The sequence below is a fragment of the Cynara cardunculus genome, assembly GCF_001531365.2.
Source record: "Cynara cardunculus var. scolymus isolate 2C chromosome LG 12, CcrdV1, whole genome shotgun sequence".
Classification (NCBI taxonomy): domain Eukaryota; kingdom Viridiplantae; phylum Streptophyta; class Magnoliopsida; order Asterales; family Asteraceae; genus Cynara; species Cynara cardunculus.
In genome coordinates, this window is record NC_037539.1 from 1,016,075 (window position 1) to 1,042,862 (window position 26,788).

The window sequence follows — 26,788 nt, forward strand, 5'->3', positions numbered from 1 at the left end:
ACATCTTATCCTGTTCTTATAGACTTCGTAACAAAATTTTGAAATCCTATTTTGAGCAAATGACATTGATTTTTAATATGATCAGTATTAGGTTATCATTCATTATGTTCAGAATAAATGTTTACAGTGAAAAAACAACATTAGGTTATCATTCAATCTGTTCCAGAATAAATGTTTGCAGTAAAAAAACACAGCTTTGTAAATATATAATTATTACCAACTAGAGTATGATTTTACTCTTAGTAATATATATATAAAAAAAAAAAATCTCCCTTTCATATTTAGGGATAGTTATAGAAAAATAAACCCTTACCATTGAAAATGAATATTTATTTTAAATTAAAATATAAATATGGAGTTTAAAATTATAACATATATTTTACTTTTCACTTTTAGAATTTGGGTTTTTTGGTTATTGGGCCAAAATCACCTAACACTAATGGGCCAACTTCTTATAGGTTTGGTGAATACTTAAAATTCAATAGAGATACATTGGCCCAATGTCTTTTTATTTATCGAACCTGCTATGTGAATTGACTAATCTCAGCCTTTCAGGACTACCATGGTCCAATACTTTTTCTATATTATATTATAAACATTTGATAAAAATTCTTAAAAATCATTTTTTATACATGAAGTACTGCTTATTGATGCGTATTACTTAAAATTCAAGACTACAAGTAAATTATGCGTAAGTACAGCTTATTAAGCTCCATGTTTGAATTTGTGTAACTAACTGTAGATAAATATAATCAAATACAATTTTAAATATAAAATCTAAAATACAATTAGGATAATAATTGAGTTATAACAAAATACTTAGTTATTATTTTTACAATAATTATATTATTAAACCAAAAATAAACTATTTTGTCATTAAACCTGAATTAAATTAAAATAGAATAAATAAATTACACAAAAAAAAATGAGAAGTTTTATATATATATTTTTATTTTTTACGATATCTTCAAATTTTATATTTTATTAAGAAAAACATTATTGTTTGTTCAAAACCACATAAATTCGTATTATAACATCGAAAAAGACCAAAAAAATAAAATGAAACATTGAAATTGAGATATATGTCACTGCATTATGCAAATACCCTTCTACTAAACCTAAATATATGCATATCTTACTTTTCCCTTCTTCCGAAACACGAATAACACATATGTATATGGATGGTTTAAATCAGATAAATAAAAAGGTTGAGAATATGTAGATAAATGATTCACATGTGATTTAATGGTAAATCTGAAAAACAACTGTTTGAAGAGGAATATGTGAACCATATATATTTAATTTATCTACATATTTACTAATTATTCATGTACGAAGATGCATATGTGAACCAACGTTTTTTTACCAAACATTCATATACAGTACTTTATTCGCACATCTTCAACATTTTTGTCTTAGGGTTTGTTTACTAAACACTTATCCGGTAAGCGCTTGCCGGCAAAATTTCACACTATCACTTACTTATCGGGTCAGATTTTACTCAACAAAAACGGCATCTTGTACAACAATTTACCTTGATAAGCACTAACCGTGGTAAGAGTCGTCACCCTAACTTACCGATAAAACTCTTGGACCTTGCCTTGCTCTTACCGGTAAAATTATTGGTCTTTACCATATTCATCCAGTAAGGTAATGTGACTTGATAAGTGCTTACCCGAATAAGTTTTAATAAACGGCTCTACTCATTTTAGTGTGTGCACTCATACATACTCGATATGTATGTATATGTGCATACAAATAGGTTTACATAGAAACAACAAAAAGGCTGTAAACATGAATTAGCAATGATAAGAATCAATCAAAAAACTATTGGTATCGAAAAAGCTGTATGGTCACAATAAAATCCTTAATACGAACATGCGGGGACAAAAATGACTAGACCGTTACTTTATATAGCAATTATATTAATGCAGTTTTTGAAATAATCATAAAAACCGTAACTCTGTCTGATGGAATCACGACAACAATATGATATCACGAATTCTAATTAATGTTCCATGACAACACTACTACTTCCGGAAGAAGACCACTACCATTGATGATATAGAAAGTGACTTATTTAGTAAGTTTTAAGAGGGGAGCTTAATGCAGAAAGTCAGGTTTTTTCCAAATATGCTCATTCCAGTTAAAAGAACGCGCTCCTTTTATCTATAAAAGAATCTCACAAACAAAACATTCACGGTCCATACAAACATATCAATTCAAATAAACAACTTTACTCGTACGTGACTTAATGAAAAACCAACCAAACAACTCCCTAACCATTGGACCATTGAGTCTGAAACCGACTAATTTACCTGTGATCAATGAACCAATAAACTCGAAATAGAAATCGATGAGCGGAAACCAGGGGATGATAAGATGACATCGGTTTGTGCATGGGTAACGAAAAAAAAAATGATTTTGATAATTCTTTTAATAATATAATATTTTATATATGACAAATGTAAATCCAAAAGTAGCTTTTTGTTTTATTTAGGGAGTGTTTGAGATTGCTTATTTAAAACAATTTACGTGGTGTCAAATCAGAGTTTTATAAAAAGTATTTGGATTAGCTTATAGCGATACCAAAAAATAATAAATCGATAATTATTTCTTTTGTTTCCCCATCCAAACGCTAGAAATTTCTTATTACCTGTACCACATCAAAATAAGTTAATAAGTTATAATGAAGTAACTTATCAAAAACTTCTCACTACCGGTGCCAAACCGGTATAAGTATTTTTTTTCCCAATCCAAATACTAAAAATTTCTTATTATCGGCATCATCCCATAATAAATCATTCATAACCAATCCCAAACACCCCCTTAGTAGTAGATGATATAATTATAATGCATAAGAATAAGGTGCGTTTTCCAAATGTTTACCCGGTAAGCACTTAACAAGTCACATTATCTTACCGGATGCATATAACAAAGACCAATAATTTTAGCCGGTAAGAACAAAGACAAGGACTGATAGTCTTATACGGTAAGTGTGGATGATGCCTCCTACCAAGGTTAGCACTTTTCATATAAATAAATGATAATGTTAAATTTTACCGATAATTGGACAGAAATTCAGTAAACGGCCCAAATAAATAAAAAAATATAGCATTTATTTAGGTTTGTATTTTATTTGTGTGTACTCAGATTGGGGATCCATATTCGTTTTTACCCTAACTATAAAAGGGGATTGGTACTGGCATGATCATAATTTCAATCCCTAGACAGATCTTCACCTCCTTCTCCTCGAGTTTTCCGAAAATCCATTAGTCGCAAAGTCAGGTCAGTCGATCTTTGCTTTTCCCCTTTTTCAGTATCATCTATAGGTTCAAAGTTCAATCTTTGGGTTTCTGCTTTCATCGACTTCCAATTTGTATTCTGTACAATCAGATTCGACTTGCGATGCTACTTTCTGTTTGTTTTGTAATGTTAAGATCCTACACAATTGTCGATTGTTGTGAATATTCTATGATTTTGGATCCTGATCTTGTGTGGTTGACTTAGAGAAGTTAGAAGAATGGAGTAGATTTAAGCTGCTAGATTTATTTTGATGTTCATGCATGCATTTGTGTGCGATCTTTCGAAATGATGGTTATGCACATGGTTACCATGGTTGTTAATGTTCTTATTCTTTTATCATCTGCTAAATCAAATCATGAAGAAGTCAAAGTTTTTGTTCTCTGAAGATGTGATCTGATGTTTAACTAGTAACTTATGTCAAACAAGGGTCATAATCTTATTTATTGATGATTATCATACATATGATTGTCAGTGTTGTTCCATATGCATATACTAAAATTGAAAATTTGGTTGTAGTTTTAGTTCTTGCATTTAGCTATACATCTAAGAGTTTGTAATTCCTTGGTTGGCTGCCAATTACAATTAGTACTGTTGTCTCTATAGATTCAAGGAAAAGATTAATATTTTAGGTTGTTATGATAGTGATTTAGGGGCTGTTTGTTGGGTTTTCATTAAGTCCGACATGGATAAAGTTGTCTATGTGGATTAATTTGTCTTTTTAGATTTTTGGAAGATTTTTGATTGAGAGAGTTCTCTTATAGATGGAAGGAGCGTGCTTTTTTAACCGGGAGAGACATTTAGATAAAAACTTGGCTTTCTGCATAAAGCTCTCCCTAGAAGCTTACTGAATAAGCCACTTTCTGTATCATCAAGCCACTACCGAACAGTCATCTATAGCAGCCGAATAAGTTGAGAGTCCCATTAAGCTCATTAAGCTGCTAACAAACAGTTTGTGATTCCTTTTGTGGCTGCTAATTACAATTAGTACTGTTGTCTTCTACCGATTCAAGGAAAAAAATTAGGTTGTTATGGTAGTGCTTTAGTGTTTGCCCAACTAATTTGGTCCTTTTGCAAAAGTGTGTTTTACATAACTATGGCATTAGATTTCTTCAATGTAGTATGAATCTGATGAATTTTTTAAATATTTTTCTTGTTGAAATCGAGTAGGGTTTCTGGAAAATGGCCGAACAAAATAAGCAGCAACCAGCTTTCGCTAAGATTGACCAACTTCGTCCTGGTGCTATTGGTCTTAACCTCACTGTAAAAGTGGTTAGTTCAAAGATGATAATGACACGAGGTCGCAATGGGACTCAAGGACGCAATATGCGTCTTGCTGAATGTTTGGTTGGTGACGAGACTGGAATTATTGTCTTTACTGCTAGAAATGATCAAGGTACGTTTTACTTGCTCAACTTTGAACAAAAATATAGTTTTTATTGTACAGTTCAGATGAATTATTAGTTGTTACCTTCTCTGTTTGACTTTAAGAAACGTAGCCCTGGACATAGTGAATTATTGCTATGAAGTTGTTGTTATGGGCATTAGACTCGTCTTCTTCCTTATTTTATGATTCTTATCCAGAATTCAATCATAAATCATGAAAAACTCTGGAAATTGGCAGGTTTATGGGGTTGTCAAAGCTTGTTTCACCACTTATATTTTGTTGCTGGTTATTTTTACCATTTTTCTTTCATGAACTTAATATGGTTTTACTTTATTCTGGACAAAGATGTCAGTTTTGCTGTTTAAGATCTCAGGAATAACCTGATTGAATATGTGGAACCCCTGATTCTTTCTCTAAAAGAGCAGAGAGGGGAGACCCCTACAATATACTTCAGGGGTTCGTGACTAGCCGATGTGAGACTCTAACGCACCCCCTGCTGAGCCCTTGGTGGTGCTAGACACCGGCTCTAACACCCAATGTAGCTTCAGTTCTCTATGGGGGCGTGTTAGTGTCCCACATCAGTTAATCACGAACTGATCCTTCCATATCTGTAGGTGTCTTCTCTTTTCCTGTAAAGGCTCTTTTAAAGAGAGAATCATGGCTTCCACGTATTCATTCATGGTATTAGAGCGGGCTTTTGCAGGCGATGTCGACTCAATCATGGTTTCTGGGGTTTCCATTTTCTCTGAGACCATATATTGATATAAATGGTTAAGCTGGTGGTTTCATGCTGTTGGGGGCTGTTTGGTTGGTTTTCCATTAAATTTTGTATGGATGAGGATGTCTGTGTGGATTAATCTGTATATATTGATTGGGAAGGTTTTTGTTTGGGAGGGTTTTGTCATAGATGGAAGGAGTGTGTTTTTAATTGGGAGGGACAGTTTTGGAAAAAAAAAACTTGGCTTTTTGCATCAAGCTCCCCCTATAGGCTTACTAAATGAGCCACTTTTGATATCATTAAGCCACCACCAAACAGTTATCTATAATTGACAGAATAAGCTGCGAATCCCATTAAGCTTATTAAGTTGCTAACAAGAAGACCCTTGGTTGGCTTGAGATTTCTTTTTGCATATGTTATTATGTTTATAAAATGCAGTCATCTTTGTATCTTTGGATTTATTTTTACCATCTTTTCTAAAAGTAGTCTACTACCATATATCACATGTTCTTATTGGATAATATTTGGTGTTGGAATGTGAAGCCTAGTTTTAAGTGTAAACCTGTCTACAGCTTTTCCCAAAAAGTCGAACACTCTAAAGAAAATGGTCATGAAAGTGAAGCATGACGGTTTTCCTGTTTTATCCTTTTGCAATCCGGTTCTTTTTCTCAAAGGGGCCATTTTCTTCAACATATTTGTACCAAATTCATGAAATATAATGAACTCCTAGCAATCCCTGTATGTGTTGCCAAATTGTTAAACCACATAAATACCATTTTTGCAATTCTTTTTCCTGCAATTACTATTGTGTGTGGGCGATTATTTGATAGGAGAAAATGTGTATAAATGCAGAAAACTTTGGTTTAGTTTCTATTAGTGTAATAAAGAATATTTCTCTCACTGGATGTAACGAAGTATCAAAATTTCCTATTTTGCACCAATTTTGACTAGTAACATGTTGATTTTGTAACATTTGTTGACGTGGATACCTGTTTACGAAGGGTTTAGGAAAGAGTTACGATGAAGTGGACAAAACAATTGACATGCATGTCACAAGTGTTGCATCAGAAAGGAAAATTTGGAACTCTGTTTACAGTAGTTGAGAAATTTTGGAACTTGGTTACATTAAATAGGAAAATTTTAAACTTTGTTTACAATAATTGAGAAATTTCAGAACTTTGTTACATTAAATAGGAAATTTGGAAACTTTGTTACATTGATTAAGGAAAAAAATCCTGTTACTAAATAAGAACTTAGGGGCTGTTTACCTTTTACCAAATCGATAAGAATCACCACTCTTGCTTACGTTATTTGGTCACATTCTTGGCCATCATCTTACCAGGTAAGGGCCTGTTTTTAGCGGCATAAGGAGCTTAATGGGATTCACAGCTTATTTGATCAGCTATACATGATTGTTTGGTAGGGCTTAATGATGTAGAAAGTGATGTTTTTCAAACCTTCCCCTCCCAATTAAAAAAACGTCCCTCCTGTCTATGAAAAAACCCTTCCAAACAAAAACCTTCCCATTAACCGACAACTTTATCCATACAAGACTTAATGGAAAGCCAACCAAACAGCCCCTAAGGGTCTTCTCCCTTACTTACCAATAGGATTCTCGGTCCTTGCTATGCTTCTTACTGGGTAAGATTCTAGGTTACCCGATAAGCATTCAGTAAACGGCCTTTAAGACAAACTTTGTTGCATTTTGCCGTTACTGAATATCGACACTAACCTACAGACATTAAAACTCACAAAATATGCAACTCTTTTTTTCCAGTGGATGCAATGAAGGAGGGTAGCACTGTGATCCTTAGAAACGCAAAAATCGACATGTACAAAGGGTCCATGAGACTCGCGGTGGACAAATGGGGTCGTGTTGAGGTCACCGAACCAGCTGCTTTCTCCGTGAAGGAAGACAGCAATCTGTCGCTTATCGAGTTTGAACTTATTACCGTTGAAGAATGAGTCTTTTTACCCTTATACCCTTGACTCTGAACAAATCAAGGTGATTCGCCATCTTCAGCATACGGGCTTCTTGTATCGGAAGGGCGGTTTATTTACGACAGACCGTAAGTTTTCTTACCCTTTCTGGTTTTTAGAGTCAATTAGTGTTATTTTGGGTACTTTGGCAGAGAAAATAGTCTTTTGAGAATAGTAAAAAGTACTTGCTTTTGTAAGCTAAAAATTTGCAGTTGTTTTATGTAATACCCTTTTGTTTTCAGTGGACTTTTGAGCACCTTTTTACATTCTGTTTGCTTTCACTTTGTATGTATTCCTTTGGTTCTTTTCTTAAAACTGCAATTTTTTTTTTGTAAGGGTGTCCGGGCCAACGCCCGACTAATCCCCGGCAATTTTGGAGGCTAAACATGGCCCCACTTAAATGTCGCCAACACTACCCTCCCTGGGCTCGAACTTGGGTTCATGACTATGCCATGCCCAAGCCTTTACCACTAGGCTGGAAGGTCTTTGACTGCAATCTTTATTTTCTTGGTAACTTACAATCTATTCATTTTGATGGTATTTACCAAAGGGTTTTGTGCATAAAATCATTTGATCCAATCAAAATGGATCGATCCAATTATAACCGATTGAACATAATTGGATCGGGTCGGATCCAAAATTCCGGCATCTAGATTGGATCGTTCAGTTCTTGGATGGCGCTCCAAAATCCATTAAAACCGAACCTATTCAAATCCAATGATCATCTAATTAACACACATTCACATATATAGAGAGAGGGAGATTCATACGAGAACAATAACCAAATAAGACATCATAAAAATGGCATATCATGTAACATGTGATTTTTACACTAACAGTCAACGTAAGGGTGTGTGGATGATGTGAGATTGTAGCAAAAGTTGCATGAATCACATATGATCTTACACATAATTTTAGTGTAAAATCATATATGATTCAGTCGTTTACTTATTTTTCTTTATTTGGTTATTGTTATCGTTTGATCATCTAATTAACACACACACACACACACACATAGAGAGAGGGGAGGAGGGGGGGGGGGGTTCAAACGAGAACAATAACAAAAAAAGAGATCATAAAAACGGCTATATCATGTAACATGTGACTTTACACTAACAGTCAACGTAAGGGTGTGTAGACGACGTGAGATTGTAGCAAAAGTTGCATGAATCACACATGGTTTTACACGTGATTTTAGTATAAGATCATATATGATTCAACCGTTTTTTTTATTTGGTTATTGTTTAACCTGGTTATCTCTTTCTCTCTATCTCTCTCTCTCTCTCTCTCTCTCTCTCTCTCTCTATATATATATATATATATATATATATATATACTAGGTTTGGACCCGTGTAATGACACAAGAATTCGGAATTCTATTGTTAGACTGGAAAATAACTTTGGAGTTAACTCTGAATAAAAGGAATTCAGAGTTTTCTAAGTCTATAAAGTATCTACGAGCATAACTCTGAGTTACAAAAATTTTGATTTCTTATAACTCAGAAACGTAACTCTGAAGAGGAGTTTAGAGTTGTATTCTAAGTCTGGAAATAAACTATATAACTAAGTTTGGAACAAAACAATTCAGAGTTATGTTGTAAGTCTAAGAAATAACCGATATCTGATGACTTCATGTTGATGATTTATATCACTAATGTCATTTAAGTATAATGGGATTAAATTGTTGACCAATGTAATCATGATAAATATTAAACAGGTAAGGCAGGTGCGGAGTGCACACTTGTTTGAGTTTATTTTGATTTAGGGACGAAGCCCCTAACTGAAGAGGTCCGGGGGGCAGCGCCCCCGGGTGGCGGCAGCCCCTGGCAGGTATTAATATTCTTTTAATAATTATATAAATTAATTAAATTCACATTATTATTAATTAATTAAGTACACGTGTCCCCAAAGTTATTTATTTATTAGGTATATAGATGTTATAAATTAATTAACTTTATGTTATTATTAATTAATAAGGTATTAATATTCTTTTAATAACTATATAAATTAATTAAATTCACATTATTATTAATTAATTAAGTACACGTGTCCCCAAAGTTATTTATTTATTAGGTATATAGATGTTATAAATTAATTAACTTTATGTTATTATTAATTAATAAGGTATTAATATTCTTTTAATAACTATATAAATTAATTAAATTCACATTATTATTAATTAATTAAGTACTAAGAGTACATGTTCTTCTAAATTTTTTTCCTGGATAATATTGGTTTGTGAAAAATGCTTCAAAAATGCGAATTTGAAATTTTAAACCCGGTTTTGATGACCATTCCAGAGTTAAATTCAGACGTGAATTTTTCCAGAGTTATGTTTTAAGTATGGGGACCGTAAGTAAAAATTGTGTTTTAGACGGGAAAAATCAACAACCGTAGCATAGAAACGTGACACGCGTCCCCAAAGTTACTTATATATTAGTATCATAGATATATATAATTATTCATATTTTACGATATTGTTTTCTATAAGAAATTAAGAGAATATTTGAATAATTCATTAAAACTGTAGATTAATTGATTCAAAATCAGATCACCATATTAATCATATCCAATATGATTTAATAAATAACCAATAATAATATTCAATGGAATAAAAAACACCTACTTTTGACACTCTCTATTTATCTAATAATATTTTGTGTGGTATTAAAAATGAAGTTTTACTAAGACGAATTATTTTTTATATTAAAAAATTATACTGTTTTGATACAAAAAAATGGTATTTTGTATTTATAGTGTACGGTAAAACAATTTTTTAATTATAGGTATAGGCATCATAGAGGAGCGATCAAATGCAAACTACCCAGTTTGTACAAATCGTGTAAACCTCGTTCAACCAATCATAATTTTTGATTTTGTTCATTTTTTTTTGTAATTAAGAGAGGTTGATTAATCATTTTTATTGTGGAGAGTGTTAATTATGGATATTATCATCTTCATTATTTTAATTTTAGAGAAATACATGAAACAGTTTCATTAAAATTTCATTAAGTGTTACATGAAACAATTTCATAACCATATATGAAACAACTTCATCAAAAAAAAATTATATGAAACAATTTCATGAAAAAATTTCATAAGATTAAATAATAAAATCGACGGATAAATATGGTTTGTACGATTTATACAAATTGAATGGTTTGCAATCTAACCCCCATCATAACCTCTAATTGATTCTTATTTTTGTCCAACTTTTTAATTAATTTCAATTGACATAAATCATTAATACATTAATAATTATTTATGGAACTTATAATATTTTATTTTTATTCATAATAAATTCTCCAAGTTATTATTTTAAGGTAAAAAAAATTACAACAATATTCGTTTACTAAAAATTATTAAAGAGGAGGATCACAATTTTTTTTCTCCATCAAATATCAAGATTAAGTCTCTGAATTATTTTTTGAATAAAAGAACCATTAAATTTCATATTTTAAATGATTAAAACCTTGATTTTTTTTTTAAAAAATTGAACATTTATTAGTCGGTTAATATATATATATATATATATATATATATTTTTTGTTAAAAGAATGTAGGTAACCAATTTTTAAAAGTATATGATTTATTTTATTTTTAAAATATCCAGATACTTAATCAATCAAAATAAGAACGTTTAATAATTTTTTTTCATTCAAAAATAAAAAATTTAATGATTTTTTCATTCAAAAAAATTGTTCAGGAACTTAATCATTCAAAATAAAAATAAATTAATAATTTTTTATTCAAAAAATTAATTCAGAGATTTAATGATTAAAAAGTTAGTTTTTTTTAATCTTTATTTTTTATTTTATATAAAAAGCCATATAATGTAAAAGGTAAAACCTTATAAAATCTTTTTGGGGAACATTTAAGAACATGTGATTGCATATCTTTTGTTTGTGTACATATTTACAGTATCATTAATAGATTTTTTAAAATTAAATAATTTTTTATATTAATTTAAAATAATAAAAATAATTAATTTTAATTTTTCCCTAAAACTTGATGGAAATAGATAAAAATGATTTTTTATTTATTTTTTACTAATGAGATTGATTATTATAATTTTATATAAATCTATACCATATCACGACATTTAAGAAAAAACAATATTTTATAAAATATTAAATTACGTATAAAATATTGTTTTTTTATGTATTAGAAGGAGACTCGTGCAATACAGGTATGCAACGAGATATCTTAATTTTAATGTATTATTTTATTCATTTTCTCTATGTATATAATACGGTTTTATGTGGTTTTAGAAAACGATAATTTTTTTTAATGAAATATAAATTTGAAAAAAAAGTATCGATATTAATATTAAATTAATTATTTAAAAGTTCTCGTTTTTTTATGTAATTTCTTTAATTCAAAATTTTATTATAATTTAATTTATATCTAATAACAAAATAATTTATTTTTGTTTAAAAATATAATTTTTATAAGAATAATAATTAAGTATTCTGTTAAAACTCAATTATTAGCCTAATTATATTTTAATTCTATATATTTAACATTAAATGTTTATCCTATATTCGATTATGTTTATCTGCAGTTAATTACATGAATTCAAAAATAAAACTTTAATAAGTTGTACTTACGTACAATATTTGTAATATTGAATTTTAAGTCATATGCATCAATACACAGTATTTCATGCATAAAAATGATTTTTAAGAGTTTTTGTCAAATGTTTTATAATATATTATAAATATTGCTTAAAAGTAAGGATTACAAGTGAATTTTGCGTAAGTACAACTTTTTTGTGAATGTATGCTTGAATTCATATAACTAACTGATGGATATAATCAAATACATGATAAACATCTCATTTTAAATGTAAAGAATCTAAATATGATTAAGATAACCATTGAGTTGTAACAGATTTCCTAATCAGTATCTTTATAAAAGAATTACATAATTAGACCTAAAATAAGTTACTTCGTTATCGAACTCAGATTAATTTATGATTAAAAATTTGAATTATGCCAAAAAAAAATAAGAACTTTTAAATTGTTAACTTGATAGTAATCGATATACTTTTTTTTTTTTAATTTTTTATGGGGTCTTCAAATTTATATTATTTTTCGAATATAAATACATTATCATTTTTTTAAGTATATAATATTTATATACGACAAATCCAACAAGTAAACTCACACACCCTTCTCACCTTTAGTGAGGTTTGAACCTTTGACTTCCTAAAATCGAGATGTATCATACTGCACTATGCGAGTACATTTGTAATCTTCTTAAAAAATGTATGTCTAATTAATTTTGAAATCTCTAAAACAGAGAATCTGTTATGATTAATTTTTTAAAGATTTTAAATATTATTTTTTATTTTAAATAAAGTTATAAAAAATCTGTTAAAGATACTCTAATATCTGATTTAATTACAAAACAATAAAATCATCAAATAAAGGTTAAAAAGTTAAATCATTTGATTTTTTTATTACAAAATATTCATTAAAATCATCAAATAATGGATAAAAAGTTAAATCATTTGATTTTATTATTATAAAATATTCATTAAAATCATCAAATAATGGATAAAAAGTAAATCAAAAGATGACGTCATTATTATTTTCCCAATACGCCCATCGTTTTCGTCATCATGGCAAAACATTTGATAATTCCAAAACGGCGTCGTTAAGACTACTCTCCCCGCCTATAATAAATTATGAAACCAACAATATTACCGTGACACAACAGCAAACGTTCCAAAAGCCGCTCTCATTTCAAAAAGAAAAAATCGGTCAATTCAACCCCAAATTCTCACAAATCCTTCTCATCGAATCATCATAAACCCCTAATCACTGTTCAACCAAACAGTTAGATTCCGTTTTGATGAAGATTTTGTTCAGTTTTCTGTTTTCAATTTGCAAAATTTGAAAAAATTGGGGATGAAATGATGAATATCTTCTAATTTACCATTTTCTTGTTAAAATCCTGGCACCCACATGATTTCGATGAATTGGGATCATGTTATCAATGAGTTGAACTCCTTCGTTCTTGCGGAAATCGACATTTGATTCTTGTAACAAACCCTTGTTCATTCCAACCCCAAATCCCAGATTTTCTGCTTTTTATATCAAGTAAAGTTTTGTGATCATGGCAACATTGATACCAGGGGTGTTATTGAAGTTACTAGATGGGATGAATTCAGGGGTGAATCCCACAAGTGAACATAGGAATTCACTTTTACAAGTTACAGATATTGTGCCAGTTGATCTTGATGAGAAAGATCTATTTCCAAAACATGGATTTTACATAAAAGTTTCGGACTCATCTCACTCGATCTATGTGAGTTTACCTTTTGAAGAAGATGATCTTGTTCTCAGCAATAAACTGCAGCTCGGTCAATTCATTCATGTCAAAAAATTGGAGGTTGGTTCCCCTGTTCCTATAGCCAAAGGGGTGAAACCGCTTCCTGGCCGCCACCCATTTGTTGGAATTCCTGAACCATTGATTGGGTTGATTGGAAAAGAGGAGAAGAGTGAGCAAAAGGGAATTGTGATTCTGGATCCTGTTTCAAATCTGAATTCAAAATCGTCTGCTTCAAAAAGGGGTTCTTGGGATACAGGGCAAAAGGTAGAATATGGAGTTTGTGTATCACCTTTGGCTTTAAATCCATCTCCTTTGCAGGTTGACCGGTGTACACCTGTGAAAAAGAAGTCCTCGAAGAATCTGAATCGGACCCCAATATTCCCGGCTCCTAGAAGAGGTTCTTGGGTTGCATGCCAAAAAGGAGAAAATGGGGTTTGTGCATCACCTATGGCCATAAAGGGATCCCCTTTGAAATTTGATCAAAGTACACCTGTTAAAGAAAAGTATTCGGTGATCACCGTTAGATCAGCTGAGAAGAGAAGCTCAAATGGAAGAGCATCGGTGTCTAAACTGACTGAAACTCCTGTGCCTGTAAAGAAAAGCAGCGATACTTCTTCTAAGGTGAAGATTCCGAGGAGCAAGAGTAGCTTATGTGACAAAGTGGCAAAGACATTAAGAAGTCCTTTCAAATTAGCTGTAGGTACATCTTCCCTCCTTGCTAAAGTTTTTCTGTTGCAGGCTTGTAGAGTAAATCTTGACATGCCCAATTCTACTCTACGTGTGCATTTTTCTTTCTCAGTGACTTTCTTCTATTTGATCCTACAAGAATAATAGAAAAATGCAAATGCTAGTTTCAGCTAAGTCTTAATGAAGCGAATTCAGTACTTACATATAGTGTACAAAGAATGAAGACCCCATGAGTCAGGATCATGGAAAAGGAGTTTCTTATCTTATAGAATCTGTAAAAGTTCTTATTCTGATGTGCCCATATTCATGGTTTTTGAAATCATTTAAGGCATACGCCTCAAGGCGAGGCCACGCAAAACCGCACCTGAGGCGGCGCCTTTTGGACCCTGGAAGAGGCTTACGCCTTGGTTCAGTGAGGCGTGAGGCGTCGTCGAGGCATATGCCTCAGATGATCTGCTTTGGTAATGGTTTCTTTAATTTTTTTTATAAGCTTTATGACAATAGTAGTACTTCTCTGTATAGTATAAGGTGGCGTTTGTTTTTTAAGAGGTGCTGAAGTCTGAAGTCTGAATTCACTTTTGAATTTTAAGAGGTGGTGCTGAAGTCTGAAATCTGAATCAGTCAGACTGTTTGTTTTTACGTCTGAAATCTGAAAAGTGTTTTTTTTTTTCCTGTGAAACTTAATTTGGAATTTTGTTGAAGGCTTTTTAGTTTAATGACAAATTCAATTTGCAAGTTTTACATACAATTTCATGATTTCAATAATATTTTTTAACTCAATAATTTGTAAAGGAAATAATCATATACCCACTAGAAGCCCTTTCTCTCTATCTCTCTATTTCTCTCTCTCTCTCCGAAAGCTTAAATCCCTCCCTACCACCACCGCCTCCCCCGCCGCTTCTCGTTTCCCTCCATCGAAATCCAGGTCGCTGATTTTGAACGAATACCAGATGGAAAAAAGGGTTTGGAATCGCCTCCTTCTACCGACAGTCCAGAAGAGCAATCCGATGGAAATCGATGCGAGAGAAAAGGTTTGGAATCGAAATCGAAATCAAATTTGAAATCGGATACAAGTCCACGCGCTGAGGTTCATAAACAAAAGGATTTGAAAGCCAAATCTGGAACCGGTTCTTCTAAGGGAGCGTATGCAGTAGGCGAAGGTGATTAAGAGGTTTTCAGACTTTAGTTTACCTCTGAATAAATCAGACCTATTCAGATGTTTTAAGCACTTAATTTTAAAAAAAAACAAACGCACTTAATACCTCAATGTCTGATCGATTCAGACATAAGAGGCAATTAAGTGGGTTTTTTTTGAAAAACAAACAGGGCCTAAGTGTCCTTTTTTATTTTAAAAAACTAAAAGTCAAATCCCAATTAACGGTCCCATGGGTATTTTTAATATTTTAAAATCCAGAAAGCTAGTACTTTCTCTTCTCAATCAAAAAGAGTGGTTTGACTCTTCCTCCAAGCAACCAATTTTTCCACACCCTCTCCGCCTATGTCACTGGTTTCACTCTTTCCTCTGTCAAGGACCACTGAACCAACTCCCTTAGTAATTTTATATTATATATATATATATATGTTGTACTAGATGTATATATTTTTGTAATATATATACATATTTTGGTGTATATATTTCCGCCACAGGGCTTATGCCTTGCCTCATTGAGGGAAAATGCTTCCAGGCCCGATTCTGCCTTTTAATTCCTTTCCCATATCAATTGCAAAGTTTGTTTTTGGATCAACTTCCCAGCTAACTTTAGATGAAATATTGATGGGCATTTTAAACACACATTCCTTGTTTATTCATCTGTGAAGGATGCTTTATATGAGCTGATGCCTTCATATTATCTTCCAATATGTTGAAAACTCAACTTGTGATCTGAATATAAATCTATTTTATGAACATTTATTGAAAACCAAAGATTTATTTGACTTCTTATTCCAAAATCAGTCCTTTGATGCTTCTATCTGATGATTATAGGAAAAGAGAAGTGCCACACGATCCTCAAGAGTGGCGTCGTCCCCCATTGCTGATGTAGAAATAAAGGAATGCTCGAACACAAAGATGGGCTCACAACTAGAGTCTCCTTATGATGCTCATTCATCTTCTGAGACCAACTTATCATTTAATTTGCCGCGAAATCTTAGTTTACTTGGAAAGGTAATTTCAAGTCCTCAAGCTTTTCCATTTTTCATTTCACCGTCATAAAGGCTATGTTCTTTTTCCAAAAAAAATCATGACGGCTATGTTTGGCAAACTAGCTGGTAGCTAACTTATCCAAATGTATACTCAAAAAATAAGCTAACTTATGTTTGCCAAACAATGCCAAAGATTTTTGGATATTCTAACTCTTATGAAAAGTGGTACGATAGGAAGCCATCCAACAACGAGAAAGAGCACAGAAGATCGCCCTTCAAGCGCTTAGAAATGCCTCAGCCATCGAAACCCTTGTTTGTTCTCTCAAGTATGACTAATTGATCCAAACCTATATACTTTTATTTATGTCTAGCTTAAATATATATCAGTTTAATGTATATGAAAATCATGAGATGATTTCTTTCTTTCACTTGTTTAGTTTTAATATGACCCTGTTTGTTAGCAGCTTAATGGGACTCGCAACTTATTAGGTCAACTATAAATGACTGATTGGTAGTGGCTTAATGATGTAGAAAGTGGCTTATTCAGTAAGCTTTTAGGGGGAGCTTTATGCAGAAAGCCAGGGTTTTTTTTTTTAAACCTGCCCCTCCCAATTAAAAACACTAAAAAACATGCTTATTTCATCTACGAAAAACCCTCCCAAACAAAAAACTTTCCCAATCTATATAGACAGCTTAATCAACACTGACAACTTTATAAATATAGGACTTAATGGAAAACCAACCAAACATCCTCTTATTTATATACAATTATATAAACACACACCCCATTGTTAGTTTCTTTAGGATCGCTAAATACTAGCATCCACGTATCACAAACCCTATACCCTTATCTTTGCAGCATTGGCTAATCATCTTCAGGGGCTGTTTGTATGCGGCTTAATGGGGTAGAGGGCTTATTCACGCAGCCATATAATAGAGTTTCTTTACGGTTTAATGATGAAGCTATAAGCTGAATAGGCTTAATAGACTCAGTCCTCTAGCTATGTTGATTCATACATTTTATTCAGCATAGCAATCAAACAGTATTTAGCTTAATCCATACAGAACTTTTTTCCAAACAGGGTTCATTGAGAAAACAAACAAACAACACCGTGTTATACTAACATCAAGTTTGCATCCGACTTACAGGACTTTATCTACTTTGAGTAAGTCGGTTAACCCTGAGGTTCCAGCAGACTGTTTCGATCAGTTTCTAGAGTTCCATAAGCAACTTGTTCAAGCCATATCTGATATGGTGTCAATCAAAGCAGCAACCAAAACATCTAACAAAGAAGACGACACCCAAATCTTGCACGATATCATGAACAACAAGTCCGACTCCAACAACACTTCCAGGAGAAGAGCCAGAAATGATCAGCAGTCGACAATCTTGGGGAGACACTTGAGATCAAAAGTCAACCAAAAGGGTAAAATGGGATTATTTGAAAATAAGAATCCGGGATTGTCTTGTGGCGACCCGGACGATATGATTAAGCTAGGGAAGCAGATTGAGACAGAGGCTGGAAACTGGTTCATGGAGTTCTTGGAGAAAGTTTTGGAGAAGGGTATGAAAAAATCAAAAATGGATGGTAAGGAAGTTTCTGAATCACTTCTACTGAAGGTTATTAAGTGGGTGGAAGATGAACAATGTGATTCTAACAAGAGACTGCATCCAAAAGCAACAGAAATTGCAAGAAAGTTGAGGATCAAGATGAAGAATCTTTGAATATGTGCAGATTGATTGTGTCAAATGCTGTTTGATACCATAAGAAACATGGGTTTAGTTTGCATCAAGTGGTTATTTGCTTAATTTAAATGTGTTATTTGGTTATTTATGTTCATTCTTGCAAACCCACATGTTAGTTACGAAATAAAAAGTGAGGTGGTGTTTGTTTTTTAAGAAAGTCTGAAGTCTTATTCCACTTCTGGTTGATAAGAAGTGATGCTGAAGTCTGAAAACCGAATCAATAAGACTGTTTGTTTTTGTAAACTTTTAGATCTCTAAATGTCTAAAAGTTGCTATTTTACGGATAAATATGTGTTCGTTCTTGCAAACCCGTATGTTAGTTACATAATGAAAAGTGGTTGTTTGATGAGTGTCATTAGTATGGATGTCTAAAAATTACCATTTTACTCAGAAATGTGGTCGTTTTTGCAAACTCATGTATTAGTTTATGAAATGATTGTTTGTAAGTGTGTTGTTATAAGTAGATAGTTTGAATGTATAAAAAAAATTACCATTTTACTGATAAATATTTGTTCGTTCATGAAACTTTGGGCTAGCTCGACGGACAATAGATGTCAGGTTTTGGGACTCCTTCGTGTCCGTTGCTGGTAGTGTTCTTTTTTGCACACCCATATGTAAGGGCCGTTTACCCAATTGCTTACTTGGTAAGCGCTTATCGATAGGAGTCAACACTATGATTTATTTTGATGTGTAAGATTTTAGTATATCAAAACATATCGAATGCAACAATTTACTGGGTAAGCGCTTACCTGAGTAAGAGTCGTCATTCTCACTTACTGGGTAAGACTTTCCATCCTTCTCATCGCTCTTACCCGGTAAGATTCTTGGTTCTTCTTATGTTCATCCGATGAGGAAATTTATATGGTAAGCACTTATCAAGTAAGTATTTAGTAAACGACCCCTTAGACCATGTTTACTTGTCCACTTATTTGGTAACAATCCTCTTACCAGGTTATGCTCTTAGAGGATGTTCGTTTATGGCTTAATGGATGGTATAAGCTTTATTCGCTCAGCTCTAAAAGGTTGTTCGATTGGGGCTCGTTCGCTCGGCTGAGAGCTTATTCGGTAAGCTCAATGACATTACTCCTATAACTTGAGCCATCAAAATTTCCAAACTACTCTCCATTAAATCATACCTTTTACATTTAAAACAAAAGAAAATCACCCCCTCCCCGAATACTCCAACCACCGTTACAAGCTACCTTTTACAGTTAAAACAAAGGATGCTCACACCTCTTGATTTCTCCACGCAGTGTTTACACACTGCTTGAAGCTCGCACACCTGCTCGATTTCTCCAACTTGCGTGATCAAAATTGCGAATGGACTAATTTCAAATTTTTGGAATCTTGAGTTGTTTCCAAACTATGATGTTCACGTAATTTTCGAAGAAATCCCCACTGAAAGATGCACACTATTCCGTCTCTTCTATCAAACCAGTCATAACCATTACCTACATTCCACAAAATTGTGCACCGCAAATAGGAGTTAATAAAAAGACTATCGATCTCCTAGAAAGACATCACAATTCCTTGTGGACAAAAAAACCATTTCATGAGATAGAAATAAATATATCAAATTTCTACCAAGATAACCGAAGGTTCCAACCAACAAGAATCCAATTCAGTATTAATTCATGACATGGATATCTTAATCTAAATTTAGTTTTTATGTATTGTGGTTTATTAGAAAGAAAAAAAATTAATGCTTCAACCGCTTACATATGGATACTTAAATGTTTAAGACTTTACATTTAAGTACCAAAATGAAGGTTTTAAAACTACGTTACCCAAAATAGAAATCAAGTTAAAGTAACTAACATGCAATTTGCCTCAAACAATTATTTGTTTAAGGAGAAAATACAAACCAAGGGGTAAATTAGTCATTTTTTAACTATTTATATTTTCTGGTTTGGGTGCAAAAATAAATGCGTTTGCCGGGAGTCGAACCCGGGTCTATTGCTTGGAAGGCAATTATCCTAACCGTTGGACTACAAACGCTTTCATGCCTTCTGGTTTTGTAGATGAATTATAACTCAACAACTACGAGCTAGAAATTCATTCAAGACCTACGATGGAACCGAATTGTACCACAATCATGGAGATGAGCTACTGTATCTGGATGAGGCGAGTAAAGATGGCGACCACCACCACCGCCGCCGCCTCCTCCTCCGTCTTCCGCCCCACCACCGCCTCTTCTATTTCACCGCTATTCACTCCGTCTTCTTCCAAACCAACACCACCACTTCTTTCTCATTTATTTCATCGACACAGTTCAATTTCAACTACTGCAACTCCTCAGTCCTCTCGATTTCCGATTTCCCAAACCCTAGACCACAATTGTTCATCTTCGTCAGGTGACATTTCAACGTTTTACGTATCTATTTACAGAAATTGCGAATTCGTTGTATTGATTTTTAGCTGTAATAGGTGCTGAAGATGGTGGAATTAATCCTAAGGATTCCCAAAAGATTCTTCTGAAAGGAATGCGATACAAAGAACTCGAAGTATGTGCATGTTTATCCCTTCTTATAACTTCTTTCTTTAAATATTCGTTTATTGTGACTTATAAGGTCCCACATTTGAGGATCAACAAGTAAATCAACAGGATGCGAGAATGGTTGGCAAACAGAAATAGAATGGTTTCGGTTTCTGGGTCTGTCTGCAAAAATCTTGATTGGCATGTGTGTGTGTGTGTGTGTGTGTGTGTGTATATATATATATATATATAGCGAGAAGGAGGTTTGGGAGAAACCAAAAAAAATCTTAAACTGAGGAATACCCTGGTTAACCATTTCATTTGGATGGTAATACAAGTAATTGAAGCCATTTCTTGGTTTTTATGCAATGTGCATACTAGACGAATTGCTTACAAATTACTTGTATGCACATGTGCATACTATCCAGATGAGCAGATGACACCAGGGTGTTCCTCATTTATTCGTTTTTTTGCGGTTTTCCCCTAAACCTGACTCTATATATAGGGTTTGGTTCCGGTGAGAATGAAAGTTATGGCGAGAACTAGAAGGGTAAGAAGGGATCTCCACTCTTGGATTAATCGTAATTGGAGAGAACCACTAGATCAATGCCCTTATAAAGTGCAATTCATGGGTTGTTTTGGGATTTAAAGTGATCCGGGGTCCAAATCCCTTCTTACACTTCGCACCTTAACTCCTATTCTCACAAGATCTTTCATCTATATATATACCCCTTAGGCCCTTAATCTTGTTTTTAAATTCTAAATACTTGATTATTTAAACAGAATTGGGTGATTTCAAAAGGATATAGATCTGCTCAAGCTTTGATGTTATGGAAGCTGCTTTATGGAAACAATTCAAACAGCATTTGGGCACATTCCTTCGATGAATTGGAAGGTTCAAAACTTGAAATTTAACCTAATCTTTGTGTTTCAGCTCATTTTCAAGAATTTAAATGTCAACTTCACCACTGAAGTGTTTTTAATTCATTACTTTTTTTCTAGGTTTAAACAAAGATCTTTCGATGATGTTGAGTAAATATGCTAAATTGAAGGCACTACAAGTGAAAGATATCGTTATAGCCTCTGATGGCACTAGGAAGGTAAACATAATCTTTCTGAGATATAAACTTGCTTGATATAACTCATATGGTTGTCATTCATTCTTTAAATCAGTTTCTTGAATCCTTGATTTTGTGGGCCCCATCTTTATTTCTTGGGTGTGTTTGGTATGCAGACGAGAATGGACAGGATAGGCGTGAGTGTAAGGGTCTGTTTGATTGGTTTTCCATCAAGTCTTGTATGGATAAAGATGTCTGTGAGGATTAATCTGTTTGTAGAGATTGAGAAGGTTTTTGTTAGGGAGGTGTTTCATAGATGGGTGGAATGTTTTTTTTATTGGGAGGGGCAATTTTGGAAAAAGTTTTCTTTCTGCATAAAGCTCCCCCTAAAAGTTTATTGAATAAGCCACTTTCTAAACAATCATGTATAGCTGACTGAATAAGTTGCGAGTCCCATTAAGCTGCTAACAAACGGGCACTAAGTAAAAGAATTGTAGAAGGTTTTAGGATTTTAATTTGTCATGGATAGTTTAACAATTTTACCAATTTTGTTCCATCATTTGTTATGTCCTACTTAGTCCCGTCCGATCTCAGTCTAATGCTGCACCAAACATGGGACAAGTTTTTGTGTTGTTCTGTCTTGTCCAGCATACCAAACACAATGTGTCAAAGAAACAAAACCCAAATCACAGTACATTCTCCACGCATGATATAAGCGGGACCCTCAAAATTGAAATTTTTTCAAATGGCATAAAGGAATATTGGTAATGGTTCTTGAGGATCTTCTCATTAATTATAATATCTCAGGAGGCTGCAGATTTTGTTTATGTTGGATGATGGATTGGTAATAGAGACGGTCATTATACCTAATGGCGATAGGGGGCGGAATACGGTGTGTGTTTCAAGTCAAGTCGGCTGTGCAATGAACTGTCAATTCTGCTTTACCGGCAGGCAAGTTTTTCTTCCGATGATGTTTGCTAAATATAATTTCTTTTTTGTTATGCGCGATCATGAAACCAGAGGCGGACCCTGTAATTTTTTCAAGGGTGGCACAATTTGCCTATAAAAAATTATCTAATTTTTTTGCACAATATTAGTATAGGTATGTTGGTTGGTTCCTTGTTCTTACATAGAGAAAAGACCCATGTCGAGTCCCGGCTACATATATTTTTAAAAGCACATGAGGCATATAAAATAACACTAAAATTTAAGCTAAAAAACGACAAAATTGACGACTGTAGGACACGAACTTGGGCCTTTGTACAAAGATAGGAGCATTTACCATCTTAGCCGCTAAGTCTTGTGTTAACATTACCGTTTCAAAAACTATATGGTGGCACCAAATAAAACAATACGGTGGCACCCTTCAGAAACGTAATTTTTCCCCTTATAACGGAACCATCAAGTGGTGGCCCGTGCCACCGTATCTGTCCATGTGGGTCCAACCACTTTGTGGATCCAACTTTGATTGGAAATGGGTTATAACGGATAATTAAGACAGTTGGAAACAAAAAAATCGTCTCATAATCATGTTTGTGATCATTTTTCAATCACAAAGGTGTAAGTTTGTTTCTTGATAAAGGAAAAAAACTGTAACAAAAATGGCAAAATAAACCCGAAATTAGTATTTTATTGACAGATCAGTCGGTTTTTCAGGATGGGTTTGAGAAGAAATCTAACTGCGGCAGAAATAGTAGAACAGGCGGTCTTCGCTCGGCGCCTGTTTACGAGTGAAGTTGGTTCCATCAGAAATGTTGTTTTCATGGTATGTATGCGTAGATTTATTATAATGTTTGTAAATAAGAATGATAAAAAGAAAAAAAAAACAACTCGTTCTTATTTTGACCAGACTGAAATGTCCCTCTTGACTTTAAATGTTAAACGCAAGATTATAATATTGTATATTTTTCTACATATTCATCTTAAGGCTATGTTTGCAAACTAGCTGATAAGCTAGCTGTTAAACTAGTCATGTTTGGTAAAAAGAAATAGTTGATAAGCTAGATGACAATGTAAAATGACCGGACATGTTTGAACAAGTAATTAGAAAATACAAGGGGCATAACTGAAAAAAGTTGAAAATTTTACCCTAGAGCTTATTGAAACACCACTTATGGCTAACCAAACGCTCAAAACACAAGCTAGTTTATGGTTGCCAAACATGAGTTATATATATATATATATATGTATATTATATACACAGAGAGAGAGAGAGAGAGAGGGAGGTTCAAGGGAAAACCTCAAAAAAAATGTAAAAACTGAGGAACACCCTGACAATCCTTCATTTGTACGGTATGCACATGTGCATATAAGTAATTGAAGTTGTTTCTTGGTTTTTATGCATGTGTGCATATTATGCACACGTGTATACATGACAAATTACTTGTATGCACATCTGCGTACCGTACAAATAAACGGTTATCGGGGTGTTCCTTAGCTTTTCACTTTTTTTGTGATTTTCCAATGAACCTGACCCTATATATATAGAGTCGGGTTCATACGAGAATGGTACCTATTTAAGAAAATGACCGAATCACATGCGATTTTATACTAGTATCACGTACAAAATCACATGTGAATCACGCGATCTTGCCACGCGACCATAGGGTCACCCGCATACTTTTTTGGCCGTTAATGTAAAATCACATGTGATTTTGTACATAATTTGGCCATTTTCTTATTTTCTTAAATAGGTATTATTCTCGTATGAACCTACATCTCTCTCTATATATAGGGGGGTTTATTTAGGAACCCATTAACCACTTCTTTTTATGAATATTCATCATGAATAATGGGTTCCCAAAATATAGCCTACCCCTATATATAAAGATATGTATGTATAAATTTTTAAATTGAAAATCGTTTGTTTGACATTCAAAGTCAAAGTAGAAACGACAACTAATAGCGAACGAATGGTGTCTATTTATAGGGGATGGGAGAGCCACTTCAAAACATCGAAAACGTGATGAAAGCCGCAGATATAATGGTGGACGAGCAAGGGCTTCATTTCAGCCCGAATAAAGTTACCATTTCAACAAGTGGGCTCGTACCCCAGATGAAACGCTTCCTTCGTGAGTCTAAATGTGCTTTAGCCGTTAGCCTGAATGCTACAACCGATGAAGTAATCTTCTTGATCTCTTCAACGACTAGGCTTTCTATCTTCTTTTTTTGATTAACCTGGATATCCAACCCGCTAAGCTTTCTATTTGTTTCTCTCTTTTCTTGATTTTATAGTCTGCAATTATGTCGTTTGTAGGTTAGGAACTGGATCATGCCCATTAATCGCAAGTACAATTTGAGTTTGCTTCTCGATACCCTTCGTGAAGAGCTTCGCTTGAAACACAAATACAAAGTCTTATTTGAATACGTGATGCTTGCTGGAGTCAACGACAGGTTACAAGAACCAACTTTACTTTCACTTTTGGCATTTGTTAACTAACATGATCACAAACGCGTGTGTGTGTATATACATACATTGACTTGGGATCATGTGAGACCAGACTGTTTTTGTGAGATCCGTGCGACCACATAAATAACACTGAACCTTGAAGTGTTTTTGTTGTGAAGGTTCGGTGTGTTCTGTACTTTCACAGTGTTTTATTGTGAAGTTTCAGTGTGATTTTGCGTTCTCACAAAAACAAGTTGGTAAAATGTGAACCCAACATATATACATATACACACACATACATAGAGAGAGAGAGAGAGAGGGAGGCTCGGGGAAAACCCCAAAAAATGAAAAACTGAGGAACACCTTCATAACTATTCATCTGTACATACATCTATATTGTATGCACATGGGCATACAAGTAATTGAAGATGTTCCATGGTTTCTCATGGACATGTGCATACTAGAAAAATTACTTACAAATTACTTGTATGCATATGTGCATACCGTACAATGAATGAACCTAGGGTGTTCCTCCATTTTTCATTTTTTTTTTGCGGTTTTCCTCTGAATATATATACACACACACATATGTAGGAGGGAGTTCAAATCAGAACCATAAATATTTTAAGATCCCGGGATCCAACTATTTGAATATTTCATATGTTATTCATGATGAATAACCGTGAATGGTCATAAATATCATGCATTTTTTTGTCATGTATTTTCATCATGAACATCTATCACGACATTCATCATAAATAAAGTATGCATAGTTGGTTTTCTCAATCGGTGTAACAAAGTTTTTGAAATTTTCTATTTTTACACATTTTTAACCGATAACTTGCTAATCTGTAACATTTGATAATGTGGATACCCATTTATGAAAGTTTTATGGCCAAGTGGACGATAAACTTGACATTTACGTCATCAAATATTACAAACCAGTCAAAAATGTGAAAAGAAATATGAAAATTTGAAACTTTATTACATTGACCGAGAAACTTCGTTTGCATTTTGATGCTTTTTTCCCCGTAGTAGCAACGCGTTTTCGCAGGGTTATCTTTGTAATTTGGCCCATGGTCGGGATTCATTAGTCATTGATTTGGGTTCGTATTTTGCAGCATCGATGATGCAAAGAGAATAGTCGATCTTGTTGAAGGCATTCCTTGCAAGATCAACCTGATCACGTTCAACCCGCACAGTGGGTCCCACTTCCATCCGACAACGGACAAGAAGATGGTCGAGTTTAGAAATACATTGGCTGAGGGTGGTTGTCGTGTTTTCATGAGACCGAGTAGAGGAGATGACCAAATGGCTGCATGTGGTCAGCTCGGGAACCCAGGTGACTTCCAAGCTCCTTTACTCAAAGTGCCACCAAGGTTTCAACCCGCGCTCGAGCCTTCCGTACGATCGTTGTAACTTGTACCTGATGCATCAAGTGTCATACGTTCATTCGTTATAGATAACGACAAATCTATATTCATATATTTGTATTCCTTCGTAAAGTTTTGATGGATTGAAGACATATGAACAAGTATTAATGGATGGATCGAAATTTATGAC

General features: G+C 33.5%; 3 protein-coding genes and 1 non-coding gene across 4 annotated transcripts; 3 read left to right on the forward strand and 1 right to left on the reverse strand.

The window, feature by feature from the left end:
- The first annotated feature begins 3,143 nt into the window (after positions 1–3,143).
- Positions 3,144–7,669, forward strand: LOC112522794 (uncharacterized protein At4g28440-like). The gene is made up of 3 exons (XM_025132102.1): positions 3,144–3,288; positions 4,474–4,699; positions 7,186–7,669. Exons 2-3 carry the CDS (start codon positions 4,486–4,488, stop codon positions 7,371–7,373), a joined length of 402 nt encoding a protein of 133 aa, XP_024987870.1. The 5' UTR covers positions 3,144–3,288; positions 4,474–4,485; the 3' UTR covers positions 7,374–7,669.
- Positions 7,670–13,317: 5,648 nt separating this feature from the next.
- LOC112522726 lies at positions 13,318–14,558 on the forward strand. Its single transcript, XM_025132027.1, has 2 exons — positions 13,318–13,901; positions 14,115–14,558. Exons 1-2 carry the CDS (start codon positions 13,512–13,514, stop codon positions 14,556–14,558), a joined length of 834 nt encoding a protein of 277 aa, XP_024987795.1. The 5' UTR covers positions 13,318–13,511.
- Positions 14,559–20,229: 5,671 nt separating this feature from the next.
- Positions 20,230–20,301, reverse strand: TRNAG-UCC. The gene has a single exon. It is a non-coding gene; the product is annotated as a tRNA-Gly (tRNA).
- Positions 20,302–20,398: 97 nt separating this feature from the next.
- LOC112523104 (dual-specificity RNA methyltransferase RlmN) lies at positions 20,399–26,788 on the forward strand. Its single transcript, XM_025132548.1, has 9 exons — positions 20,399–20,657; positions 20,731–20,807; positions 21,563–21,674; positions 21,782–21,879; positions 22,655–22,788; positions 23,494–23,602; positions 24,767–24,958; positions 25,094–25,230; positions 26,347–26,788. Exons 1-9 carry the CDS (start codon positions 20,399–20,401, stop codon positions 26,642–26,644), a joined length of 1,416 nt encoding a protein of 471 aa, XP_024988316.1. The 3' UTR covers positions 26,645–26,788.

Coding starts and splice junctions, on each gene's coding strand:
- LOC112522794 (XM_025132102.1), top strand. CDS start 4,486: ATGGCCGAACAAAATAAGCAGCAACCAGCTTTCGCTAAGATTGACCAA. Junction 4,700..7,185: donor TACTGCTAGAAATGATCAAG/GTACGTTTTACT, acceptor CTTTTTTTCCAG/TGGATGCAATGAAGGAGGGT.
- LOC112522726 (XM_025132027.1), top strand. CDS start 13,512: ATGGCAACATTGATACCAGGGGTGTTATTGAAGTTACTAGATGGGATG. Junction 13,902..14,114: donor GAAAAGAGGAGAAGAGTGAG/CAAAAGGGAATT, acceptor ATATTCCCGGCT/CCTAGAAGAGGTTCTTGGGT.
- LOC112523104 (XM_025132548.1), top strand. CDS start 20,399: ATGGAGATGAGCTACTGTATCTGGATGAGGCGAGTAAAGATGGCGACC. Junction 20,658..20,730: donor CAATTGTTCATCTTCGTCAG/GTGACATTTCAA, acceptor TAGCTGTAATAG/GTGCTGAAGATGGTGGAATT. Junction 20,808..21,562: donor TGCGATACAAAGAACTCGAA/GTATGTGCATGT, acceptor TTATTTAAACAG/AATTGGGTGATTTCAAAAGG.